The sequence below is a fragment of the Streptopelia decaocto genome, assembly GCF_964273445.1.
Source record: "Streptopelia decaocto genome assembly, chromosome: 1".
NCBI classification, from domain to species: Eukaryota; Metazoa; Chordata; class Aves; order Columbiformes; family Columbidae; genus Streptopelia; species Streptopelia decaocto.
The window spans coordinates 34,027,861-34,054,287 of NC_138663.1; the positions used below are offsets into that span (position 1 = coordinate 34,027,861).

At 37.2% G+C, this 26,427-nt stretch overlaps 3 protein-coding genes across 5 annotated transcripts in view; 2 read left to right on the forward strand and 1 right to left on the reverse strand.

Annotated features, from left to right (window-relative positions):
* LOC309440837 (uncharacterized protein) overlaps nucleotides 1-4,896 on the forward strand; it is a 40,910-nt gene extending 36,014 nt beyond the window's left edge. The window contains exons 4-5 of one of the 2 annotated variants that reach the window (XM_082055001.1): nucleotides 653-763; nucleotides 4,652-4,896. In XM_082055001.1, the coding sequence (XP_081911127.1) occupies nucleotides 653-763; nucleotides 4,652-4,788 (248 nt within the window). In that variant the 3' untranslated portion in view covers nucleotides 4,789-4,896. The remainder of the gene's footprint in view (nucleotides 1-652; nucleotides 764-4,651) is intronic. The other variant, XR_014184271.1, reaches the window with a different exon arrangement.
* On the reverse strand, nucleotides 1,072-18,450 carry RPAP3 (RNA polymerase II associated protein 3). Its single transcript, XM_082054963.1, has 17 exons — nucleotides 18,291-18,450; nucleotides 15,852-16,010; nucleotides 15,123-15,263; nucleotides 14,520-14,642; nucleotides 13,294-13,421; nucleotides 12,598-12,719; nucleotides 12,158-12,228; nucleotides 11,067-11,198; nucleotides 9,619-9,746; nucleotides 7,835-7,956; nucleotides 7,338-7,408; nucleotides 7,078-7,194; nucleotides 6,305-6,516; nucleotides 4,910-5,105; nucleotides 4,141-4,238; nucleotides 2,651-2,751; nucleotides 1,072-1,558 (listed from the first exon to the last, which is right to left on the reverse strand). The coding sequence occupies exons 1-17, from the start codon at nucleotides 18,429-18,431 to the stop codon at nucleotides 1,464-1,466; spliced, it is 2,157 nt and encodes a 718-aa protein (XP_081911089.1). The 5' UTR covers nucleotides 18,432-18,450; the 3' UTR covers nucleotides 1,072-1,463.
* ATP23 (ATP23 metallopeptidase and ATP synthase assembly factor homolog) lies at nucleotides 18,422-24,600 on the forward strand (the record flags this gene model as incomplete). 2 transcript variants are annotated; one of them, XM_082054977.1, is made up of 6 exons in its annotated part: nucleotides 18,422-18,782; nucleotides 19,341-19,386; nucleotides 19,494-19,575; nucleotides 19,846-19,983; nucleotides 23,016-23,099; nucleotides 24,056-24,600. In XM_082054977.1, the coding sequence occupies 6 exons, from the start codon at nucleotides 18,422-18,424 to the stop codon at nucleotides 24,257-24,259; spliced, it is 915 nt and encodes a 304-aa protein (XP_081911103.1). In that variant the 3' UTR covers nucleotides 24,260-24,600. The 2 variants fall into 2 exon arrangements, with proteins under 2 accessions (XP_081911103.1, XP_081911104.1); XM_082054978.1 differs by having other exon boundaries at nucleotides 18,642-18,782; nucleotides 19,288-19,386.
* Between the last annotated feature and the right edge of the window lie 1,827 nt (nucleotides 24,601-26,427).

The following is a 26,427-nucleotide window of genomic DNA, read 5'->3' on the forward strand; positions in this document are numbered from 1 at the left end:
TACCAAGTAACTTGGGACATACCTAATAATAACAGTTCATACTGTAGGTAAGCTGCAGTGTTATACAAAATCTCTTCCATTTCCCAATAACACCAGCTATTCTTCCAGTGCTCAGGTCCAGGGCTAACTGGAAGCTACCTCAGGCATTTAGTCTCCATTCTGTCAGCTGCGACCCTGCCCAAGGATGTAGCTCAGTTACATTTTTTTTAACTGGATTATATCTGAACTAGGACATTACACAGCTGCAAACGTTTTAAAATTAGTTTTAATACTGACTACTTCATACCTTTTCCTATTTATTAAGCAATCTTGGAAGTTTCAAGTCTTTTTGAATGCTACAGCTGCCATTCCTCCAAAAAAGAGTACAACTACCAAAACAAAAGCATTAATGTCAGAAGGCTTCCATAGAGAAGCATCAGTAAAGCACAAGGGCTGAATACGGATGAAAACAACTTGAGAGAATATTAGTATGAGCAGGATGAATGAGAGAGCAGTCAAGCCTAAAGACACAGGTAAATTTTTAGATACCATTACTTGGATACTATAGCTAAATCTTACAGTATACTTGACAAGTGCTGTTTTTTTCCCTTCTGGACATGTGATCAGTATGAATAGTATATTGTGCCTGATGTTATTTCTTATCTCATCTAAGAATTTCAGGCGATCTCATGCCTTTGTCTTTGTCATACTGGAAAGGTATTCTGCTTAAGCTTCCTGAGGCTTCCTAAGGGCTTTATGAGCCTAGGAATAACTGACCCAAAAGGTAAATTTCATGAGATTATTTTAAAAGTACTCACCAAAAAAGACAAAAAGTGTTTTTCCCTTTTAGTTTAATTCTACAGTATTTGGCTTCCTTCTGTTCTTCAATTACAGTTAAGCTTCACAGGAATATCTCAGCTGTCAATGCTAAAACTAAGCTTTTGGATAAACTCAAATAAAAGAATTCTAGAATTATTTGGCCATCATAACTCAAGTTTGCTTTGCACATTACATGCTCTGATGTGGTGTATCCTTAAAGAAAAATGATTTAGGCACCTTAATAAAAAAAGAATTCCTTAAAAATTTACTATCTTCACTTCACATTCAGTTTATTTTCAAAAATAAAAAACATGCACATTTGTAATATACACCATTTGATTCTTACCAACAACATGTTTATAAATATTTTTTCTTCCTTTTAATACAGATATCTATCTACAAATCTTGAATGACAATCTGCCCAATTGCTTTTTAGGCAAACAGATTCTACTGAAGTCAATGTAAATCTGTATTGTTTCAGGTGCTGGAAAGCAAATGTACCTGCAGAACTAGATAATTACCTCTTCAGGCACTTGCCATTTGGCTAAACCAAGTTTAATAGTTTCATTATTTATACAAAAGCAACAAAATTCCAGTCTTTATAGGCTTCTTCAGCTGATTTCCGCATGAAAGAATTGCATAAACAGAAATGCACATCAGTCATCTCACTGAGAGAAAATGCCGTATTTCTTCTCCAGTTCTTCAACAGAAGTATCTCTCAGTCCCATGTGGTTCACATGATTGAATAATGCCTGGGTGACTGTAAAAGAAAATCCCACCATAAACTTATTTTTGCAGTTCACAGTTTTAAGTAAATTAGTCCAGTTCTTTCCTCAGTAACAGTAAGAGTTGGATTATATAGCTGAAATACAAGTACATTTTCAGAACTACTGAGAGGATGAAAAAAAGTAGTAAAGGGAAGCTCTCATTTTGTTTTGGTGCCCATGAGCTGCCTAGTAACACTTCTGTAAACAGGTACATCATCCTGACAACGTAAACTGACAGCTTTTATTTTGTTTACTATCTTGGCACTATGCCATTAAATGCAGCAGATAAAAGTGCCAGATGGCAGATAAAACTTACATCAGGTTAAAGGTGTGAATGCAATTCATAAGAGGAATTTACTTGTACTTCAGTTAAGTAAAACAAGTAATTTTATTTTAAGGAGATTCAGATATCAAAATTTTGAAACTATAATGGTTATAAGTGAAACTCAACTGTAGACAGTAAATTTGATATTATTTTGTCCTAAATAAATGTTCCGCTTATAAGTGTCTCACTGTTACATAGTTTGTCTGGTGTGTTAAATAAAGAAGATGCTTGAGACAAAACCTACTTTTGTAAATCATGAACTCCAGCCAATGTCATCCTGAATTGCAAACTAATTTTAAGTGATGCCTCAAGAACACGACAGATGACCAGGCTGAGTGGTTTAGAGATGTCTGCATTCTTTTTGCCAACAGTAAAGTCAGGATTGCCAAGAAATGGTTGTAAACTGTGGAAACTATGTAATTTGGATATCCTGCACCTCTGATAAGAGATTTCATACAAGTTCATATATTTACAACATTACCAGCTACAAACTGACATGCTAGAGAACCTGCTTTATCAGACTAAAATGCAGTGGTATTACCGATAGAAACAAGATTATTTAGGTGTAGTTTTCAACAATTAATAAGGAATCAAAAGATAAAGAAAAATTACATGACATTCATATTAACTTCTAAAACAATCAAAAAGCTGGACAACTAACTAATCTTATCTGATTATTACATGGACTTAACAACAAGAATAGCAGTAGATTCTACAATATCACAAATGAAGTTTAAAAAGACACTACTGAATTACTTACTTTTTTTCTCCGAGCCTGACATAAACATTACCGCCATATCAAATCTTTTTAATTCAGATAGCCTCTGGAGGATTTCAAGGACGAGTGATGGCTCCTCTTTCCTAAAGAAGATTATTAGAAATATAAAAATAACTACTCTTGATTAGATTCAGTAGCGGCAAGCAATATTAAAGACTTCAGGAACAAGAAATTAAAGGACCAATGGAATTCCCTCCTCTCTCTCTCATATTCCCTGCCTTTCTCATCTTTCCTGCTCATTCTTCCACCCACAAAGCAAGAAGTCAACATCCAGAAATCTTTATGCAAATATCATTCTGATATAGAGCAAGAGTGAAGAAACATAGAAACCTAGACTGATGCAATCTGACAGCTGTTCATGTACAGAATAGCTATTTAATGCTTACAGCTTGCCATAATGTCAACATTTTTACACATATCGGGGTATGTGAGGGCAAGTGGTCACAGGAAGCTCAGGAAAAAGCACCGCGTTAAAGTTACCATCATTTTTATCTATACAGAAAATGCCTAGATTGCGTTAATTTTACATTTTTCTGGTCCACAGTAAACAGACACTGTCTTTGTTACAAATACTAACAAGAAATAGTATTTTTTCTTTCATAACTTGTCCTGTTTCCCTCCAGAAGAAAAGGCTTTTACCTTACTGCAGACAATTTCAACTTCCTAGCCTTTATATGTCATACCACCAAATGCAGGACTACATCTCTTTAAGATGTCATGTTCCACCCACATGATGGATATTTACTTTTAAAGAAAGCGAGAAAATGGCTAACATTGTTTTATGGAGAAAAGCAAACGTAAATCAACACCCTAAAAACATTCTGAGTGTGTGCTCTCAGACAGAGTAATTCAGAGAAGCAGTACACTACCTCTGACAGGCAAAATGTACTTTAAGACTCAAATGGTAGCTTGGACAGAAATTCAAAAAATACTTGTCAGGTCCTGCCTTGTTAGTATTTGTAACAATCAGAACTTGTAGCTCCAATACACATTTACTACAGGCTGCTTTAAAATGCTAGCAGGTAATTAAAAATACAAGCTGGAATGCACCACAACAAGCATCGCACAAAAATGAAACCCGCTGCATTTCTCAGCATTAGAAAGTTAATATAGAAAGGTAATGCTGTGCAATTATATGTGATAACAGAACGCGCACAGTAATGTAATGAAAATCTTTTTCATGCAGTCTAATATACAGTTTCCGATGCTATTTAGCAGAACCGAATTCAACAACATATAATAAAGGCTATTTATTTCTTTACTTCTTTTCTATATGATTTTTCAATATACGTTTAATTTCTTTAGAAGGAATAATTGAATCATTCCAATTACTGCATGATGCTCATGTAATGCTGCATGCTGGAAATGATTTCATAAGCCCAATGGTGGGGCTAGGGACAAAAAAACCCAAAAAAAGGCAAAAAATCAGAATAGTAATACGCAATGTAAAACAAAGAAGGAGTTAAACTTACTCAATGTAGAAATCATGTAGAATTTTCAGTATCTGATTAAACAAATCTGGATCTAAGGATTTCTGGAACAGTTTTGGATAAAGCGAAGGCTCTATTTGCTTTGGAAAAATTTAAAAAAGTGTTACTTTTAGGCAAAAAAACCCCCACAGTTGAGTCATAAGAATTACAAATGAGTTTTTAGGATAGCTTGAACAATGCTAAATACATGAAAAAACAAAAAAAATCAAAACACAACAAACCCAAAACCAACCCAAACCAAAACAACAAAAACAAATCACTTGCACTATTTGACACTGAACATTACTTTTTTTTTGGTCAAAATTGCTAATCTCTTTTAAAAGAATTCTAAGCGATTTTTTACAAAATATACATAAGCAGAAGTACACATTAAGTAGATGTGTTTCAACCATTTTCCAGTCTAAAGAGATAAGAATGTTGCTATGTCTAACTACCCTAGAAGCGTTCATTTGAAAAACCACAATTTGTTACTTGTGCATTTAACTCTTTACAGAATCAGGGTCTACATTTGAAAGAAGAGACAGATTATGCAAAGACTGTACTCAAAGCGAGGTACGTGGAAAGCCAGGTACAAGAGGACAAATACTGAAATGTGGATCAAAGTCCTCAGCATTATGTGAGGACAATTAACAAAAGTGACTGTTGTACACTGTTAAGACACAGCGAACCTTTCCACCTAAGTCTGTGCTGTTTCTTCCATGTCAGTTGAAGAAACTGCCCAAGCACTGTTAATCAATACTACGTCTCATACCTTCAGGTACAAGTACATATGTTCTGGGCAGTCTTTTAACTTCCTGAAGTCAGACTCAAGCTGGAAAGAATTTGCAGGAATGGCAGGGACTGGAGAAGCAGAGCTGAATGACCTTTTGATTTCTTTCTCTCGCTCTTTGTTCACAGGGAAAGATGGATGCAATACCGATGAAATTCCTTTCACACTAACATGATGCCTGCAAAGAGATTTTGAAAAACATAACCAAGAAAACATTTAAGAAAATCCTACACTGAGACCTCCTAACTGGAAGACCTTTCAGTTCCTTAAAAAGATCTAAAATAGTATCAAAATTTTAAAAATAATGTATTTCAGTTCAAGCAGGTATCTAAAAAACCCTTCAAATTATGGAAGTTTGATACTCAATTAATCTTTTCTGAAAAAACACACATCTGCAAATACTTACAAATATGCTCAGCCTTTCTCTACTTTGTTTCTGGAAATAACTGCATTTTATGGTACGATTGCTACCATACACAACTGAAAAAAAATTACATTTTCTGCAATTTCACAATGCAAAACAATAACCATGTCCAATGAACAAACTGTTTTCAACACTGATTACAGTGGAGCTATTTTTTGTCCTATAATTTGTCAGTTAAGTCCATTTATTTTTCAGAAGTTATAAAACAGCTAAGATACATATTTTTTTCTTGCACACTTCACAGTAAATTCATCTGACTGAGTTGGAAAAGGCTGGTGTTTGTATTTCTTACATAAATTCTTCCATCAGAATTCCATAGAATGTATTTACTATTAGCAGAACTGAGATGATGCCAACGCATACAGCGCTCTCCTAAGCGGACAACAAGTAGAGTTCCAACACTTAGCAGGATCAAGTCAGGCCAGTAGCTTCTATACTTCAGCCTAGTTTCAGTCAACAGACTTGAGTTTGCTCAGCTAACACAGTGGAACTTGGGAACTTTGACCAAACCTGAAGTTATCAGCTGCCTGCTCAGCATGGAAAAGAGCGGTGACACTCTCGCCTGCTCCTTTTCTCTCACACCACTGGTGTGAAAAGAGTGTTTGAACTCTGCTCAGCATCTACTCTAAAACGTGACAAAAAAAATTCATAGCTAGGGAAGATGAAGTGCACAAGGAAGAGAGTATGGCATATAGGAAATACGATGAACTTTTTTATATTTGAAATGTAAGGAGACTAGTTTTCCATCCAACACTAAATAGACCATACTTGTCTTAATTACTACCCGATCAAAGAGGCAGTCATAAGAACTGTAATTTCTTTCAATGTTTTCTTTTTCATTCAAATTCTCCAAAATATGTTTAATACCTCATCACATGTAGAAATCTGAAAATGAAGATTATACTTCAACTACATTTACCTTAGAAAAAGAGAATCAGAATTTTTATACTTACTGTAAAGGTGACGCATCACTGATTTCCTCTATTTTCAAGTGCTTTGCTTTTGGAATGTCCATTGCAGTCAACTGATCATCTTCATCTAGATTCTCTGTTCCTTCAATGCTCATTGAATTCCTCCAGTTACTGACTGAAGAAGTAGCGGTGGGCAAATCACTATTTGTTGTGTCATCATCAATTTCTTCAATGGGTATTCTTCGTAAAGGCTTCTAAACAGAACACAAACCTCATGTCCTGTGTTTAGCCTCAACATCAGTGTATGTAAAAGCCCACAGATAAACAGTTGTGTTTCATTTTAAATAATCTCATGATAATCAGTTTCATCTCTGGTGGTACACATGTAAGATACATTAAATAAAGATAAATGGCAAAAAAAAGAAACTTCATGACATTCTACAGGAAGCCTTATATGATCATTTTATTGCCCTACCCTCATAAACCAGGTTATCCTTACCCTAGAGGATCTCAGAATCTGCTTTCTGTTTTCCCACTTATCACCCCATTTAACATTACAGACTTGCATACACCGTATTTCTGTGTGTGGTACTGCAGGCTGAATACTTACACCATGGCTACTGTCACACACACAGGGAAATGCTGGAGTTATGTTCTTGAAAAACATCAACAGCATAAATCTGTAAATTTTGGGCTCTCTACAGGCAAGCTGTATCTATCAGGAGTTAGTCTACATAAATAAGCAAGGAGTGAATTTTAACTTTAAGCTCTAATTTCCTGTCACTGTAGAAAGCTACTCACAAAAAACAACTTACTGTTGATTTCAAGTGTAATGGATTATCAATCACTTTCACTATATTTTTTATTTCTGATTCTTTTATCAATACCGAGGGATATTCTTGATGAGTCTGCTGTGCTTTCTCGGCCAATTCCTGAAAAAAATAGTAAGTTGTCCAAAAGATACAAAAATTGAGGAATAATTATAAGATATGTTAAAAACTACATAATAAAGAATGAAAACATTCAAATTCTATTACTACAGGCTTACAAAAAAAAAAATCACAAGTATACATACATTCCTTATTTTAGTGAGTTCATTTATTGCTTGTTTATTTCCAGGTTCCAACTTCAGAACTGCTTCAAAATCTGAGTGAAAAACAACATACAAAAACTGTAGACATTTCAAGTTAGAAAGTACTTCTGACAAATTTTTAAACCTTGCGTTTTCCTTTCAGAGATCTAAAATAATTAAAGGCAGGTAAGTCATCATAATGCTTATATCATTACCTAGTTTTAAACACAGTTTTCAAACTATCTGTTACTACTTATCATAAGCAACAATAGTTGTAATTTCACACAAAACTGTCTTTCATTCATGTGGATACCAACACAAAAAGTTTTACACAGGTTCAATGAAAGACAACAGAACCCCACCGTTCTTAACTTTTGCCCCCATTGCCTAAATTAGTCAGCAACTGATTTAATTGGTATTAGAAGATTAAAACAAAAAAAATCAAGATGTCCTTATACTCATCCTTTACCTCTCACACTTAGGCTGATTCAAAGCCATACCTTGCACAGCTTCTTCCAACTTTCCAAGAGCAACTCTGGCAGATCCTCTTCTGGCAAAGGCTTTACAATAGGAGGCATCCAAGAGCAGAGCTTGTGTACAGTCTTGTTCTGCCTCTTCATATCTCATTGAAAGAGTAGTACATAATTAATGATGTTTCAAAAGAGGCAGTTTCAATAGAAAAGACAGAGCTACCCAAAACAATTAAAATATGAAGACAGAAAGTAATTACCTATATACATGTAAATACACATCACTGAGCTAAAATGCAAAATAAAAGTAAACATACAAAATATGGATTCTCAGCACCTTGAAATTTCACCCTATCTTTTGGTATCTCATGGCAAACTGATAATTCTCTTTCTATCATCACAGAGAAATTCATTTCCTCTGTGAAAATAAATGCTTAAAGCCTGTCAGACCAGAATCCACTTTAAACGCTAAATAGCTTTAAAATGAAAGTCAGTATCATAGGTTTGTACTTCCAAAAAGCAGAAATATAATTACAAAGAAAGCTAAAAAAAAAAAAAAAAAAAAAAAGAGGCAAGAACGGAGAAGCAAGCATAAATGACAATTTCTCTACATCTGAATTTTTGTGACTTGTCCTTAACTACTTCAAGAGTGAGAAGTCACTATGCCCTTGCATTAAAGTCCTTTACTCCACTGTAAGACCAAATTTCTTCACTCCAGTTATATTAGTTATATTCATGATTCCACTATGTGCATATTTAAGTATTTTCATTCATTCCTCTTCTCTTCCTTCAATGTATCACTAAATTTATGGCAACAGTATTTTTTTTTTTAGTTCTTATCAATTCTAGACGTTCATAAGAATACCAATGAGCTTCTGTTTCGTTTTATGTTTAGGTCCTCTTTGAAATGTAAAGACTCATGATACACTGATATATCATACAAAATCAATTTTCTTGCTTGGTCAATTCAATTAAAGTATCACTTCCCTGATTCTCTGAGAACATGATTTGCATCATGATGCCCTCTATGGCTTCAGTACTAAATTACAGATGTTGCGTCAGAAATATTACCTGTGCTACCTATTTCACTATCTCATAATTTGAGATCAATGTATTGTCTCTACGGATACCCAACCACATCATGTTAGAACAGAAGACCAAAATAATGCTCAGCTCTCTGCTTCTTATGCTACCATTTTAAAAGGTTTAAACTACCATACCATCGGGGAGTCAAAAAAATCCAGACTTCAAAATTGATCGCATGAAATTTCTCTCATTTGATAGAAAGAATGCATTTGTTACTGTTACTGGATTATTTAAATAAAGCTTAATTAAAAATAAATTAACTACACATTCATATCTCCATTAGTGGAGTTAAGGAAAAATACATCAAAATATGAACATTTCCAAAAAAAACTCCTCTCCATTCCCTTTGAATTCAGAAGTTATAATCCACTTCTTTTTACAGTGCAACATTTAGTAGCTGACTGGGTTTTATGGTTAAAAAAAGACATAAAGCTTCTGGCAAGTCCTTTGAGAGAGGTGAATATCTAGAATTTTAGACACATGAAAGAATGAAAATCAAAATTGAGCATCAGTATGAAATTATAGTTTCTATTTTCTTGAAACTTCTTACCTATGAAACGCATTGTAAGATCACACATACTGAGTTGTTTTCTCTCCCTTACAGGATAAATTACCATTTACCCTGTACTGAATTCTAGAAAGAATTAGGAGTGACAGTAACTCAACTTCAGTGAAAATCTACTTCATAACAAAGAAAGAAACAGTACAGCCCATGCAACCTGACTTACTTTTCGATCTTCAGATAGGCCATGGCTCTGTTAGCTGGCAGAAGCGCGTTGGTGCCATCTGCGGCTATACCACGGGTATAACATTCTATTGCAGCCTCATACTTTCCTTCTTTGAAATAACCATTACCCTGTAATATTTAGGTTAGAGAAAAATAGCGTTGAGAAAGATCTAGTACAATGAGTTTTTCTTATCCCTTTTAGTAGACAGGGTCACAATATCAAGAAGATGGATCACAAAGAACACCCACATCAGGGCAGATATTTATGGCATATTTCTTCATATCTAAGCTTGGAGACAGACCACAAAAATATCTTATTTTTTCCTAGAACTTCAAGGATTAAAAAAAAAAAATGCTATACACATAGATCAAGTGCAGACTTGTAAGTCTGTATCTTGTGGTTTTTCTTTACACTTGATGTGCAGGATAAGTCATTATGTACCTCCTGAATTTAAACGCAAGCTGAACCTTTACAATTCCCCTTTCAAGACGCCTTTCTGTGCTGCACAAAACCTTCTCTATCCTGCTACATCTATGAAACTGTTATCCTGAAATATTAGTTTGGCCCAAATGTTGCTGTTATTTTCTAAATAATGTTCCATACAACAAAATTACATTAAGTTTTTTGTTTGATTCCAAGAGACTATTTTTTGCTTCTCTGTACTCATAAAGCCATGTGTTATCTTGTCCGCTACTACTCAACTCTGCTGCCAATAAAGTATTGCACTAGACTGAAATATATTTTCCCTGACCTCTTCAAACTTTTGTTCCCTTTTACCTACTTAATGTATGCTTTCATTCTCTTCCTACTAATTACCTCTTACAACCAGTGTAGGAAATCTGAATATTGATAAAAAGTCAGAAGTTAAATAGCTAGAAAAGAGAACAGAAACAAAATTATATTTTAGTTGCTAATGTTATTTCTTAATTGCAGCACTAGGGAGATGGAGAAATCAATAAACTAACTGTGAATCAAGACCATGTATCCAGAAATACATTTTTATTGTCAATGTTGCCTGCACTCGCTCAAATCCTTTTTATAACTACTTTTGACCATGTAATCAGAGATTTGAAAACACGGGAAATAGCCCACAACTCAACCTGGACAAGCAGGGGTCAAGATGCATAAAATATTGGAGAAATGAGATCTCTGTAAGATACAGTTCAAGTTCTACTTATTTTGCTATAAATTTAAAATGTATCAGGTACAATTTGGGCTGTAAAAGCTACCTTGTATAATTATTCTTCCAGAAGAGTCCAAACAGAACTTACTGTTCCCTTCCGGTCCCTATATAGCCCAAAATGGGAAACAATTAAGGTTATATCGAGGGCATTGTATTTACGAAGTTCAAGACAGTACCAAGTTTAATCAACACAATCGCATAGCTAATAGCACAACACAACATTTTTCTTTGCTAGTTCTCTCCTGTTCCACCACCTGTGACTTACCAGATCTTTTTCTGTAATAGCCTTCTGCTTGAGCTGCTGGTCTTCAATGCACTTCTTCTCTTCATCTGTTAACTCTGGTCTGACTGTATCTTCAAGCTCTTTTTGTTCTGTACTTTCTTTTGATGACAGAGCCTGCGAAGATGTATTTTTTTTTACTCAGTATTTCTCCCACTTACAGATTTTCATAACATAAAATTATGATAAATTCTGAACTTTTAAGATGCAAAAATCACCAAGCATTTTAACAGAAGTGCTTGTGTTGTAAGTTGCATGCAAATTGAAGAGATCATTCTAAATTGTTCTCGAAAATGTATTTCAGTGAGGGACTGCGAGTCAGAATATTGGCAAATAAAAAGTATGTTATTTCTGAAGCACAATGTAAATAAACCAGTGAACCTGTTTATATGTATTCCAATTCACAAATAATTTATTTCTTCAATTATGGAGATTTTGGGTCTTCATTCTGAAACTAAATTTTTCAAGCACTTTCAAAACTACAGGTGAAGAGGTATAAACATGTTCATACAGTAATGACGAGTGAGCTTATAATTACTGAGGTCATCATAATTAACCTTCTCTCCCTGTCATCAGACTTGCAGTAGAGTGTTATGTCCTCATAGGCATAAAGCTACTTTCTGTTTTGGTAGACCACAGAAACCAGTGGGGCTACAAGCAGGTTAAGGGTTCAGCCCTACAGCCAAGAGAACACAGAGGTTCTCTCATATGTAGTGCTACCTTGCTACAAAATACTAAGCACGACTGAAAAAAAAAAAAAAAAACAAAAGCAAAACAAACAAACAAAACATTAACACAGGAGGTAGAAAAACATCTGAGGGAAGATTTTTTAAAAAAAAAACACAGATGTCAGTACACGCATCCAGTCTTAGTTTGATAACCCACCATCACACTGATGTCTGCATACATGCTAGTTAATCCAGAAGAAACTCAATTACAGATTTGTACCTCAAGGCAGTTTAAATGCCAGAAAAAGCACATAAGAGTTCAATGAATTCAGTTCTTGTGATAAATTAATACACCCTCTTCAGTTTATATCTGTATTAACTTATGTTAGGACTTATTAATCTTATTACCTGATGAATTTTCTTCAGTTCATTTTTTGCTTCAAAGTTGTTTGCATCCAGCTCTAAAACTTTTTCATAATCTATCAAAAGATCAGAAAACAACGTTTCAGTTAGGAACTACAGGTTAATAGCCAGAACATAAAATAATAGCATTATTTTCAGAGAACTCTTTTTTGTAGTTACCTAAAAAGCCTGAGATATTAAAGGAACACACTATTCTAAAACATTTAACACTGAATTATTATAGAACTTCTAATGCCTACAGTAACCATTTAGACTTGCCGTTTGAATTTTACCTTGCCAGAAGAATATGTCATATATCATTTCTTTGTTTACAGGAAATGAAAATTAAATTCCTACACCAAATAAACAAATCACACAAGTTTTAACCAAGCAGACAGATGAACAGTTTGTATCTATTATAAGGAAAGAATTGAAACAAGACCCACCTTCTTTAGCACCTTGAAGATTTTTCAAAGCAAAGCGAGCAGCGCCTCTTCTGGCATATGCCTTTGTGTAATTCTTATCTAAAGCAAGTGCTAAATTGCAGTCAGATTCTGCAACAGAATACCTATAAAAATATGAATGAGTTAGTTTGGACACATCTAGGTAACAAAAAACAAAACTTCAGCAAGTTAGCTTACTCTGAAGCTTTACAGGTTTTCTTTAAAGTGGAAATGTTACATGCTTCAGAAGGGGCAAAGAACAAGTATTTAAACATCTCTCAATTCAGAAGACATTAAAACAGGAAAGGAAAAGAGAGGTAAACAATCTCTGCGGCAAAAGAAAGAATAACCAACTCTCCTATGCCCTTTCTTCTCCCAAAACAAATTAAAGCCTCAGAGATTACTGAATCTGAAAGGCAAATTAGATAGTGAACTTTATCTCACTCTCTTTTCTTTTTTTGAAGTCTCACACTGCAACACAGAAGACAGTGAACATCCAGCATGAAAGCAGAGGGGAAAAAAGATGAGAGAGACTACCAGATTCCTTATGCTATCAATTCCTATTTTGCTTTGAAACTGCAAAGCCGGTTGCAATAGCAGTCTTACTCAGATGGTAGTATAGCATAATAAATAATCAGATAGAAAATCTGAAGGTAGCATCTGAAAGAAAAAAATATTTAAGGATTTAACAAGCCTTACTTTTTCATTCTATAAAAAGCCGATGCTCTATTTGTGGGCAATACTGGATTGTAGGGATCATAATGCATCCCTCTAGTATAGCATTTTATAGCTTCATCAAACTTCCCTTGTTTAAAGTAGTTATTACCCTGTAAAAAGAGGAAACTCTTATTAGCAAATTGTTGTACATTCAAAGACATATTAATAATTTTTGGTGAAAACATTTGATCTTGTATTTTAGAATGCTCAAATATTTTTGTTTAACATCTCTCACAAAGTACTCCTTTACAGTAAAACATTACTTTTCACTAAAATATTCCAAGTATCCCATATTATTTCTCAAGATTTATGCAATAGGAGTGTTTTACTATACACCTAATTTCAGTACCTGTAGGTCATTTCCAGACACCTATAACACGCACATAATAACTGCTTACATTGCCAAAGAGAATTACTGAAGTTTTTTTGAGTTTTTAGTAACTAGATTAGGCATCTTTGCTTTCCAAGGTAAATATTCTCATTTCTGCCTCCTTTGGGACAGAACTTCCATTCTGTGTGTCATCAAATGCTTCACTGCAGCCCACATGATAATAATCAAAGACATCTCAGTTTCTCAGTGCAGACTGCAGATTATAAATTGTGGAATTTCTACAGCAGCAGGGAAAGAAGGCAGATGTCACCCATGCAGACGGTGAAAAAAAAAAAAAAAAATCCAAGAAACCCTACTGAAGGAAAGTATGGACTGACATATGGTGTTAGGTGATTGTTTGTAAACAAAGAAGTTTCTCAGAACTACAGAAGTTGCCATACAACTGACTTGGTGTAACTCACATGACAATGAAGCCATGAGATAAGTTTTGCTGTATTCTACTTGCAAAATAAGGTAACACTGAACTGGTACCAACTTGCCATTACCAAGGCTGGGAAGACAGACAAGTTCGCCCATCATTCCCAGATGTACTGGCCTTGCAAAGGAACTAATCTTAAATTCTCAGTGATTTAGTTTGGGGCATTCAGCCCTTGTGTTGAGGTAAACACCAGTTTGATCCATATGGCAATGATCCAGCCTGGCCAGATTCCTCTGCAGAGCCTTCCTACCCTTGAGCAGGTCAACACTCCCAATCAACTTGCTGTCATCTGCAAACTTACTGAGGGTGTACTTGATCCCCTCACCCAGATCACTGATAAAGATATTAAACAGAACTGGCCCAAATAACAAATATAATAAACAGTTATAATGCTACAACCTTTTCCTTCTCTGCAAGAGATTTTTCTGCATCTACATGGATTCCATCTTCCTCTGAGTCTGATTCTGGAGATACAGAATCATGAGTACTATCTTCTTTATCAAGTTCTTCAAGTATTTTATCCTGCAACAGATAAAAATAAATTAACTTCATTATAATTTAATAATACAAAAGAAAGTAAGACTTTAGGAGAATTAGTAGTGCATTTTTAAAAATCTCTACTGCTCAAGTCCTCTTTACCAAGGAGCATTCCACACTTTCAAAGTCCGAGACCTATCCTCTAATACTGCCAACCATGTTTAGTCTTATATTCTATTAGAATTATGACCTTTTAATAGATTTATAGTTAAACCATGCTTTTTCCTTAAAGTCAAATTTGATTTGTTGTTGAGAGCACAGTCAACAGAAAACTAGTATTTCTTAATATTCCAAATTGTAAACATATGACCTTTTTGGAAGAAAGTTGCTTTTTATGTTTATATAGTACCCAGCCCAGTAAGATACTGACCTGCAGACTGAACTCCCAGCACTATAAGAAAATCTTATTTAAGACATAATCAACTGGGAACAGGACAAAGTTAACAAGCCAATATTCTGACTCACCACATCAAGTTTTCCCCATGCTTCATAATCATAAGACTTGATCTTGTTTTTCTTGTTTTCCACGCTGGTTATCTTTGAAGGGAGCTTACTTTTGTTTTTCTTCTTTTTCTTAAAAGCTTTATTTCGAATTGGTGGCAAATTCTAAATTGAAATAAGTAATTTATTACAAAACAGATGTGTGAAAGTCACTTGTACTGAAGAATCTGTAATACCCATAACTAGATATAGCATCTGTGTCTACTGGCTTATTTTAGAAATTCATCCAGCAAGCTATTCTCAGGAATGCTACAAAACCACCAAGGACAGCAAGTTTTCTATCTTTCAATACATAATAATAGCAGATATTACATGTAGGATATAAAGTTAAGCTTCAGTAGACAATCATCTGCAGAGTATCAGTGAATAATAACATCAATACATTAAAAGTCAGCCACAAATAATAATGATGCTACAAACATAAATATTGTTCTAGATCTACCTGGAACTGATTAAAAATTTACTGGCCCCATCACCTCTACAGGCTACTGCCCCACGGCTGTTGGTGGAACTGTTTACAGAGAAATCTTTGGTCTGCTTCAGATGAGGAACAAGTCGTCTGGGTTAGCTCATACCTTCTATTCAGTTATTTTAAGTCAATACATGTAATTTTGCAGAAGCAAAAAGTAATTATTATAAACACAATCACATGAATGGCTGAGTTAATACTGACATTGGACTTGTGATTTTTACCTCTTCTGGGACACCGCTCTGTTTCCTGAGTTCAGAATCCACTTCTTTAATATCTTTTTCCCAGCTCTCCAATTCTCTCATAAAATCCTGCAGCTCTTCAGCATTTTGCTTCATTTGCAGCTGTAGTTCTAGTGCTTTATTTGGTGAACTCATTGTGATCTGTCAAATTTCAAGGAAAAAACCTTTATAAAGAGAACTGGAAAATATGTACTGAAGGAAGCTAGATACTTCAAAATGACAAATCTGACTTACATGTAAGACAGGCTTCCCAATAGCATAGTAGGAATATAATATAGTAAGAGACTAAGAAGAAACATAATTTAAATATCTTTGAAAAAACAATGAGAAGCCACATTTTTTAGATAAAACAAAGTATATTGGAACACCAAGTCATGCTTTCCTAAGTGTAAAGTAAAGGGCCCAACAAATCAATGAAAATCCTTAAAATGATAACAAGGCGATCTGAGTTTAAAGCAACTTCTGCAGTGTTTCCCAGACAATGGAATGAAATAAAATTTGACACACTAATATTTAAGATAAAAAGGCAACTAAGGTATACATTCTGCCTTGTATCTGAACATAAACACATCATCTGACAAATGAACCCCAAAAGCACTTTCAACTGCTACCAGTAAGTGAGCTCAAATATGCACACATTTTTTAGGACAGGAATGAGTAAACACATGAAGTGTTTTATTACCAAGTCCAGTGAATTACAAATCCAGAATGTTATTTGAATGTGCTTTGTATACATCTGTAGCCCCCCAAGTCCTTAAAATACTGCTTAATAATTATTAATACTTAATAGCCTTCATAAATTTTGTTTTCTTAACTGTAGTGTCTTAAATGAAAGATGTTTTATTTTCACAGAAATATTAAGTCACAAGTAAAAAGCAACCTTAAAAAAATTCTCGGTTACAACTGAAAAAAAATCTCCACATTTGTACACTCCATAGCACAAAAAGCCAAAATGATTTTGAAAACAATCATGAATAAGTAATTCATGATGAACTAAATACAGACTTAGCCAAAGAAAATTATGAACAGCTGACACTATAACTTCTTGACTGAAAGAATTTCAGGATCAGTTACAATCCTCATACAAGCTATTTATAGAGATAGTACACACAACTTTTAAGGGAGAGAAAGGACCAAATTTTTATTTAATTATTTTTAACATCCAGTGAAACAACCTAAGAGCATAGAAATATAAAAACGTACAAGACAAACCAAGCCAATGATTTCTGCAATACAATATACTGTCCATAATTACAGACAAAGTCTCATAAAAGATGGAAAAATATGCTGCATGTTACTAATGAAGTAATGTGACCAAAGCAAAAGTAGTTTTTGGATCTCAGGAGTAAGCAGCTGAGCAGATGCCCTGATACAAAAGCTGTGCTTCTCCCTAGTTACCTCCTATGCATAGGTGGTAACATGCTTACCCTTAGCAATATATTTTTCCTGAAATCTTTTAAATATTTTGCCTGCTTGAAACTAATCTGAAAGAAACTCTAGGTGAAGCCTAAATAAATGGGTATTTTTCATCATATTTCCAGTTCAGGTGTTTGTTATTTTTACTTTTCTACCTACAACTGTTCCCCCCATACTGAACTGTCTCCACAATATTTAGCCAGCTCATTTCATGAAAACTGGTCATGGACACACCTAATATTCTGTATGACTTAGCACACCTCAGGTAACAGTAGCTAGAACAAGATGCTTCAAAAGGCATAAGAAACTACATTGTGATCTGCTGAACTGTCCTTTTTGCTATCACTAACTAAAATAATATTCTCATACATGTGAAAATCTAATATTAAATCTAGCTGTTTGTTTTCTGGCATTCTAAAGTGTCTTGCACAAGTTTACGGTGTACTCCTGCTCCTGTTACCCACTAGCCCACGGTAACTACAAGCAGTTACATTTATACAGTCCTAAAATTGCATTCGGCCCTTTGAAGGCAACTGCAAGGCTGATGTGGCCCCCGAGGCGAAAATGAGTTTGACACCCGTGCACTGGCCTGTTTGCTGCCTACAGCTTGGCAACAACCTTCATCCCCCGCTGGCCCAGGCTCCGGGGCAGGGCGGCTCTTACGCGCTTTAAAGCAACTTTATTTGAATCTCAGCGCCAGGGCCTTCCCTTGCTTTACCCAACGCCCGAGGGTGCCTTGGCCCAGCGGCTCCACAGGGGAGCAGCCACGTTACCCAGGAGGCCTGGCGGGCAGCCGAGGCCGCGCCCCGGAGGCCCGGGCTCACGCCGAAGAGGCCCCGGGGCAAAACCAGCCCGTCTGAGTTCCGACACCCGCCCCCGCACCGCCCGCCGTTACAGACGATGTCCCTCAGAGCGGGGTCCCCCTCGCCTGCCGCCTCGCGTGGCCCGGCGAGCCGCAGGCTGCGCAGAGGCAGCACCGGAGACCAGGCCCAGCCTCGGCCTCACCTGCGCCGGGTCCCGCCTCTTCCCGCCGCCGCCGGACGCCCTCCCCGCGCAGCCGAGCCTCCTCCCAGGATGCACCGCGGCCCCGCAGCGGGACAAACCGCGGGGAAGAGGGCGGGGCAGCGCGGCGGCACATGGGCGCATGCGCTGCCTCTGCCGGCCCGCGGTCCGCAGCCCCCCGCGCTGCCTGGCCACGCCCCCGCCGCCTCACGTGTCAGGGAGCGGGTCTGGCGATTGGCTCTGCTGTGTCCCTCGCCCTTTGCCCCGCCGGCGGAGCTGGGGCAGGTGGGCGTGGGGAGGTGCAGGGGCCGATTATGGACGGGGCAGAAGCTGCTGCGCCGGCGGCCGAGGAGAAGGCGGGGGAAGAGGAGGAGGATGACTTGGGTTACCGGCTCTTCCCGGACCGCAACAAAAAGCCGCAGAGCTTCCTGGTCCGCAGCCTCTTCACGTTCCACAACAAGTGCCAGCTGATGCTGAGGATGACCCTGGACACGAGTAAGCGCTTCCCGGCAGGCCCGGGCCGGGCCCTGGCGCAGCGGAGGGCGCCCCGAGTGGAACTGGGGACATCCCTGCGCCCCGCTGGAACGGTTTGGCCGTGGCTTGCGTGGTGACCTTGGGCCCTGGCGCCTCCGGGAACCGCTGCGGGGGCTGGAGCTGCTCCCCTGCTGCTGCCCACCCTCCGGCCCAGGGCTCACTCTGCCCACGACCCTCCGGGGCGGCCGGATGGGGCTGCTGCTTGAGGGTTTGGTTAAGACAAAGGAAATATAATTAATATAACACAAAAAGTAGTTGTGGGCTTTTTTTCCTTTCACCAGGTCCTCTCCTTTTTGTCATGAAAACTTGAGTGGATCTAGTGTTTTTTATTTCATTTGTTTCTTTTTCATTACATTATGTTGACTGCGAAGGTTACTCAAGACATTTGTCACAGTAAGCCACTCTGTTAATGCCTACTACTAATAAAGTAACATTAGACTGACTTGTCTTTGTATTTGAATTATAGATGACTTTCAAAACCATTGTCTAGAGAAATTTATTGCAGCAATGTTTTTCTAGATCCCTATGCTCAACTTCTTCTTGAGGCTATGAAGCAATCTGGTTGGTATGTAAACTAATCCATCATGTTCTATGTAGTGGCAACACTATTACATGGAGTTACTGGTCTTTTTCAAATTCTTCCCTATAACTTTGTTTGTTTGGGCCTTTCAGCACTGTCTTCAATGACCGGCACTTTTCTTGTGAAAACTGTGATGGCTGTGTCAGTGGAGGTTTTGATTCTGCTACATCTCAGGTAGGCACTGCACATCTTTCGAAGGACTACAATTTTTAGTGTTTTGTTACTAGTATTAAATTTACTAATGCTAATATCTAAGTTAAAGTCATTAAAACAAGATAAATGAAAGATGCTCCATGGTACCACTGCAGAATTATGAGGCTGTTAACCTTGAAAAATGCTAATCTGAAGAGCCTAAATGCTGTAGGTGATGTGTGCTGAGCCTCTGAGAAGTAAGGGAGATGCTGAAACTTGGTGAAAAGGCAACCTTTATCTTTTGTTCTACAGATTGTTCTGTGTCAGAACAACATTCGCCAACAATCCCATATGAACCGGGTGGTCACACATGAATTGATACATGCTTTTGATCACTGCCGCGCACATGTTGACTGGTTTAAAAATGTCAAACATTTGGCATGTTCAGAGGTAAGTTAAAATGCCTCTAATGTTGTCGTTACATTAAGTACTGCTGATTATTTGATACTTTACATTTAAATAGTCATGCTGTTACTCAGACTTCATTTGGTTTAATCCTGTTAATACATTTTGTCCTTTCTGTTAAGTCAACCTGAACAGTTTAATTCAGAAAACAAATATTTAGTTTTCACAGATATTAATAAGTCAGTGTCATACAAAGTAGAATGTAATCACTGTGCATTTGATCATAACAAAAAGCGGATATTAACAAATGAGAGTAGTTAGAGGTAAAAACACGTTCACACATTAATCAAAAGTTTACCGGGTTCTTTTTCTCTCCTACAAATCTTAGTATAGTGGGTAGTTATCACAGTAGTACAGTAACCTTTTTGTTTAGTTTTTTTTTTTTTTGGCTAACAACAGACTTGTCTTTTCCTATAACATACATTTTTTATTATTGTGGTGTTGCTATTATAATAGTATAGTTATAACTCCATGTCCATTACAGCGGACAAAGGAATTTGCTGTTTGAAAGGCCTTAAAATTTGATGCATTAGGAGGTGAAATTAAACTGAGCACATGCTAGTAAAGATTCTCTTGTGTACACAACTTGTATGTATTCACATGCTTTTATTTGGTTTCTGATGTAATCCAAATCATTTGGTCACAGAAAAACATCCCCTTATAATTAGTGTTATGGAAGTACATTATTGTGTGAATTAGATGGCTTTTTAACTGTTTTTAAAAAATATATAAAATTATATTAAAATGTTACAATAGCTTTGTTTTGGATTTTTTTTTTCTTTTTAGTTGTAGGATTTTTTTCTTTGTTTTTAATGAGAACATATTTGATTCCAGACTTAAGATGTGCACAGGTTTTGCCTGTAAATAGTATGTGAGAGAAGCAAAATTACGAGTTTGGTACAGAAAAAAAATTGGATTTCATAAAAATTTTTAATTAATTACTTGAATTCATATTTGCTGTGGAAGAGAGACACAGTTACATATTATCTTTATCTTTTTATAGATAAAACTTAATGAAGTAACCTTATGGGGTATCAGTAAAGCCATTCTATATAACTGGGGCCAGGGGGTGGTTGACCTTGGCTTGCTTGGATCCACCAAGCCAATCTGCAACTCTCTCTCCTCAGTAGGACAGGGGAGAAAAATAAGAGTAAACAGCTCATGGATCAAGGTAAGGGCATGGAGGTCATGGATAAAATACACTCAACTTGGAGAAGATGAATGTAATTTATTGCCTATTAATGAGAGAGTAGGGTAGTGAGAAATAAAACTAATACCTTCCCTCCACCTCCCCTTCTTCCTAGGCTCAATTTTGCTGTTTTATTCCTGGCTCTTCTATCTCCTTTCCTTACAAGCTGCACAGGGGAGTGAGGGATAGAGAATGTGGTCAGTTCATAACACTTTGTCTCTGCTGCTTCCTCCTTGTGCTGTTCCCCAGCTCCAGTGTGAGGTCACTCCTGATCCAGCTTGGGTTCCCCACGGGCCACAGTTCCTGCCAGAAAACCTCTAGGTGGGCTCTCCGTGGGCTGCATTTTCTTTCAGAGCATGTCATAGAATGACAAAGTAGTTTTGGTTGGAAGGGACCTTCAAAAGTCATCTAGTCCCCCCACTCTGCAATGAGCAGGGACACCTCCAACTAGATCAGGTTGCTCAGAGCCACACCCAGCCTGGTCTTGAATGTTTCTGGGGATGGGGCATCTACCACCTCTCTGGGCAACCTGTGTCAGTGTTTTACCACCCTCATTATAAAAAATTTCTTCATTGTGTCCATCTGCTTTGGCATGGGGTCCTCCTTGGAGTGCAGTCAGGACATCTGCTCCGCTGTGTTCTTTCACAGACTGCCGAGAGATGACGTGTGTCACCATGGTCTTCTCCAGAGGCAGCAGGGGAAATCTCTGGTGCCTGAACCATTTCCTCCTTCACTGACCTTGGTGTCTGTGGGGCTGTTTGTATCATTTTTTTCTGACCCCTTTCTCTCACAGCTGCCATCTAGTGTTTTTTACTGTTTCTAGATATGTCGTTACTGGGGTGCCACCATCATCACTGATAAGCTCAGCTTTGGCCAGCAGTGGATCCATTTTCAAGTCATCTGGAACTGGCTCTGTCTGACATGGGGGCAGCCCCTTGTCTCCTCTCACAGAAGTCACCCCACCAGGCCCCATGCTGCCAACATCCTGCCACATGAACCCAGTAAAATAATTCAGAATTATTAATGATTATCTATTTTTTTCTGAGCATTTATGCAGTGAAGTATATAACATTTAAGCCTCAAACATAAAATTAGAGAAAATCTATAAAACAAGATTGTGCATGTTCTTGCTCTTGTTGAGATTGATTGCTTCAGTTCTTTGGCACTTACTTTATATAAACTTTTATTGTTAGCTTTTTAATTCTTCCATTTCATATGTTCCATACATTTATTCTCAATGTGATTCTTCGTTACAGGAAGTCTAGTTTTAGTTACGTTTCCTCACTGAGGGGGCAGGGTGTGGTACAGTTTGCAGATGAAAGAAATCACAGTGCACAGGACAAGATAGTTAACAAGCTGAAACATAAATGCTTATTTAAATGTGGCATTTCCTAAAACAGGTGGATTAGTGTTCTTCTGGGTATTGAAGCTGTAGTCTTTGAAAGGTAATTGCCTTTATGACTGATTCTTGTATCAGTTTCTGGTATAAATAGTTTGGGGAGAATATTATTTTCCATGTTCTTTTAGCAGTTCATAGATATATGTATACACACACATACGATCTCTTCTGCTCATTCATTTAAGCTTCGGGAATATGTGAGACTAGATCCCTGGAGAAACGTACAGGTTCTATAGTAATACTTTGCAGTTCATTGAGCCCGAGAGGGTAGGTAGAAAGGTTAATATGTACTTAATAAGCAGATGTGGCCCTGGGAATATTCTCTACCAGCAGCCTCCAGAAAGATAGTGAAGAAAAAGATTTCTTACAGCTTTCTTCATTGTGTGTTTCCATGTGGTTTTCTGATTGTGTGCCTTTTTTTCTCAATAGATTCGAGCTGCTAATCTCAGTGGAGACTGTACACTGATGAATGAAATAGCCAGGTTTAAGTTTGGATTAAAAGGACACCATCAGGTAAAGACTGTAGTTGTTAAAGTGCATGAGCCATCTTTACTTACTTAATCTCAGCCTTATACACTTTCATAGCTGAAAGTATCAGAAAAAGAAGTAGATGCCATGGACTTGCTGCTTCCTCTTAATTAAGCTTTCATAACTTCTAATAATTCATATTAATTTTTTTTACTATTATTTTTGTTGGAATGAAATTCCTGAATACTTAGTCATATTGTAGAGTGTTACCCTGACAGTGGGTGGTTAGTAAGAACCAAAATACCCAGAATTTCCAGGAAATGCAGTGGGAATACCTTACATGCTATTAGTGAGTAAAACTCTAAAAAGTGTTTGAAAACTGAAGGAAGGAGGATGACAAGGGTTCTAAATAACCATGTGTGTTAAGTCTTACAGGAATTAATTTTTTTGATAGTAATAAAAACTATGGGTTGAGTCCCTGTTAGTTGCTCATGCTAGAGTGGCAGTTAGCTTGTATCTGGGGATGTTTACATCTTCTTTTTTTTTTCATGTTTTAGTAGACAAACCATGTAAGCAAAAGTAGCCGTAAAGAGTGGTATCAAAATGAAGGCCAGTAGAGAAGTCGTTCCTTTGTGTTTTATAGCCTTTCAATTGGAAAAGTACTAACTGGCATTTGTCCGTTTCTCTATTTCTTTCTGGCATATTTTTCTCTTGTGTTCAAGTTAAGTTGTACAAACACTTGATACCTACAAGAAATGCCAAATTCTATTTTAATTCCTCTTCTAAGGAACATCGATTACTTACCTGACTGGAAAACTAAATCACACAGTTAACACCAGATGGAACAAAAATGTACTTTAAAGCTTATTACAGGCATTGTTTGACTCTTCTGTAATACAAAATTATTGCATACGTAGTAGGACTCGATACTTGATAAAAACTGAAAAAAAATTATTTACAATAATACTGACATATTTTTCTTTATCTAATTCCCACTTTAGACATGTGTACGAGACAGAGCAATTCGATCCATTCTGGCTGTTAGAAAAGTTAGCAAGGAAACGGCAGAAAAAGCTGTGGATGAAGTTTTTGATGCCTGCTTCAATGATCTGGAACCTTTTGGAAGAATCCCGCACAGTAAAACAGATGCAAAACGTGCTTATAGAGACTTTCAGAACAGAGATCGTTACAATGCTAACTTGTAAAGCAAAAAAACATTAAAAATTACCTTAATATTTGATTGTTCTGTGACATATGGAGTTAAAGTCTGCATGCAAAGTTCTGGTGGAAGGGGTAATTTTATCAAATGCATCAATTGTTTTTGTAAACTTTCCAGGAACCAGCTTCTATGAAAGTAAACAAAGTAAATGAACAAGACTAAAAACTGTTTCCTCACCTGTTATTCCAGCAAGATAATTTAGTACACCAAATGACTTGTTAAATAATGATCTGCACATTTCAATGCACATTTAGTTCTGCTCAGTCTGACTAGGACTTGGTTTCTAGAAGTTTTGTTCTTGCTGAATAAATCTTTTCATAAAATATTTACATTTCCACTATCTTTGATACACAGTCACAAACCTGATGATCTTCATCATACCATTTTAAAAGATGGACACCTGAACTACAGCTCTCAGGTCTAGGTTTAATAGTTATGTATAACCCAAATTTAATAAACCGCCACATTTGTTTTTGAGCATCTCCTGAAATTCTTGGAATTCCAGCTCATCTAATCTTAACTTTACAAGTACATAATAGCCTTTGGCTTTTTAGGAATTTGACAATTTTGCTTACCAGATCAAACCTGCAAGCTAGATAAGCACTGGTGAGAGTCCATTCACCAGGTTGGGCTGTGCTCAAAACATTGGTGTAGCTTACCGTCGTCTTCTTGTACTTGTTAGGTGGGTCTGAGGAAAGCAAGGAGCTGCTAGCTTCATCTTAAGACTGAGGTAAGCTGTCTCATTTCTCTATTATTTCCAAATATAAGGTAATATAATAATTGTCACGGATCACAGAATGTTAGGGATTGAAAGGGACCTCAAAACATCATCTAGTCCAATCCTCCTGCCAGCGCAGGAACATCTAGATGAGGTTACACAGGAAGGCAACAGAAGCACATTTTCTTCTCGAAATTAAAGGTGAGGTTCAACCACAGCTGCAGTTCACAAACGTAATGGAGATGTGGCTCCCCAGTCGAAGGTTTGTAGGTATAGCTGCTGTAACAGTTACTGGATCCAGACTCAAGTGGGAAGTTTAGTTCCACAGAAGATTAAATGGTGCCCTGATTGTTGCTGTTTCATGCAAACTGCAAAACATTTTAGACACAACTGCAGAAACAATTGATGAGGTTGGATGGGACCTCTGGAGACGCTTGTTACAACCACACAGCACAGAGCAGGATCACCTAAAGCGGGTTGCTGGTGAGTGTGCATGGTTGGGTTTTGAGTATTTAGAAGGATGGAGACTACAGCCTGTCAGGATAACTTGTTCTAGCATTTGATCACCCTTGCAGGTTGGTTTGTTTAGGATTTTTTTCTCCTTATGTGTAAATGGACTTTCCTGTATTTCACTGTGACTGTTGCCTCTTGTTCTTTCTTTGGGTACCACCAAGAAGACTCTGACTCAGTCTTCTCTACTTCACCCTTGCTTTATCAGGTATTTGTACACATTGATAAGATCTCCCTGAACTTCCCCTTCTCCAGGCTTAAAGGGTCCTAGCCCTCAGTCTTTCTTTGTAGGTCACATGTTCCGATCCATTTATCATCTTTATGGCAGTTTGCCGGACTCACTCTACTATGCTCATATCTTGTATTGGGAAGCCTAGAACTGGACGCAGCACTCCAGATGTCTCACCAGTGCTGAGGAGAGTGGAAAATCACCTCCTTTGACCTGCTGGCAACACTCTTCCTTGTTTTTGGCAAGGCTGTGTTACTTGAATACAAGTTGGTGTCCACTAACACTGCCAGGACCTTTACTGCCAAGCTTCTTATCCAGATAGTTGATCTGTCCGTGTTATGTGCTGGTGCTTGTGGTTATTCCTCCTGAGCTGAAGTAGTTGTCAGATCCCTTGGAACTTGCTGGGATTCCTCTTTGCCGCCTCGAGGTCTCTGAATGGCAGCACAAAGCTCTAGTGTATCACCCATGCCCCCCAGTATTGAATTGTCTGTGAACCTGGAGAAGTTGCACTACTCCTGTCTTCCAGGTTGTTACTGAAGAGGTTGAACAGCATTGACCCTGGTACCAATACCTGAAACACATCACTTAAGTGTGTAAGCCCTAGACATGGTTAAAGAATCAAGATGGACTTTGGAACATCTCAGCTGAGTAGTTTGCATACATGCTGTCTGATGATTTAAAAAGTTTGAAAATATCA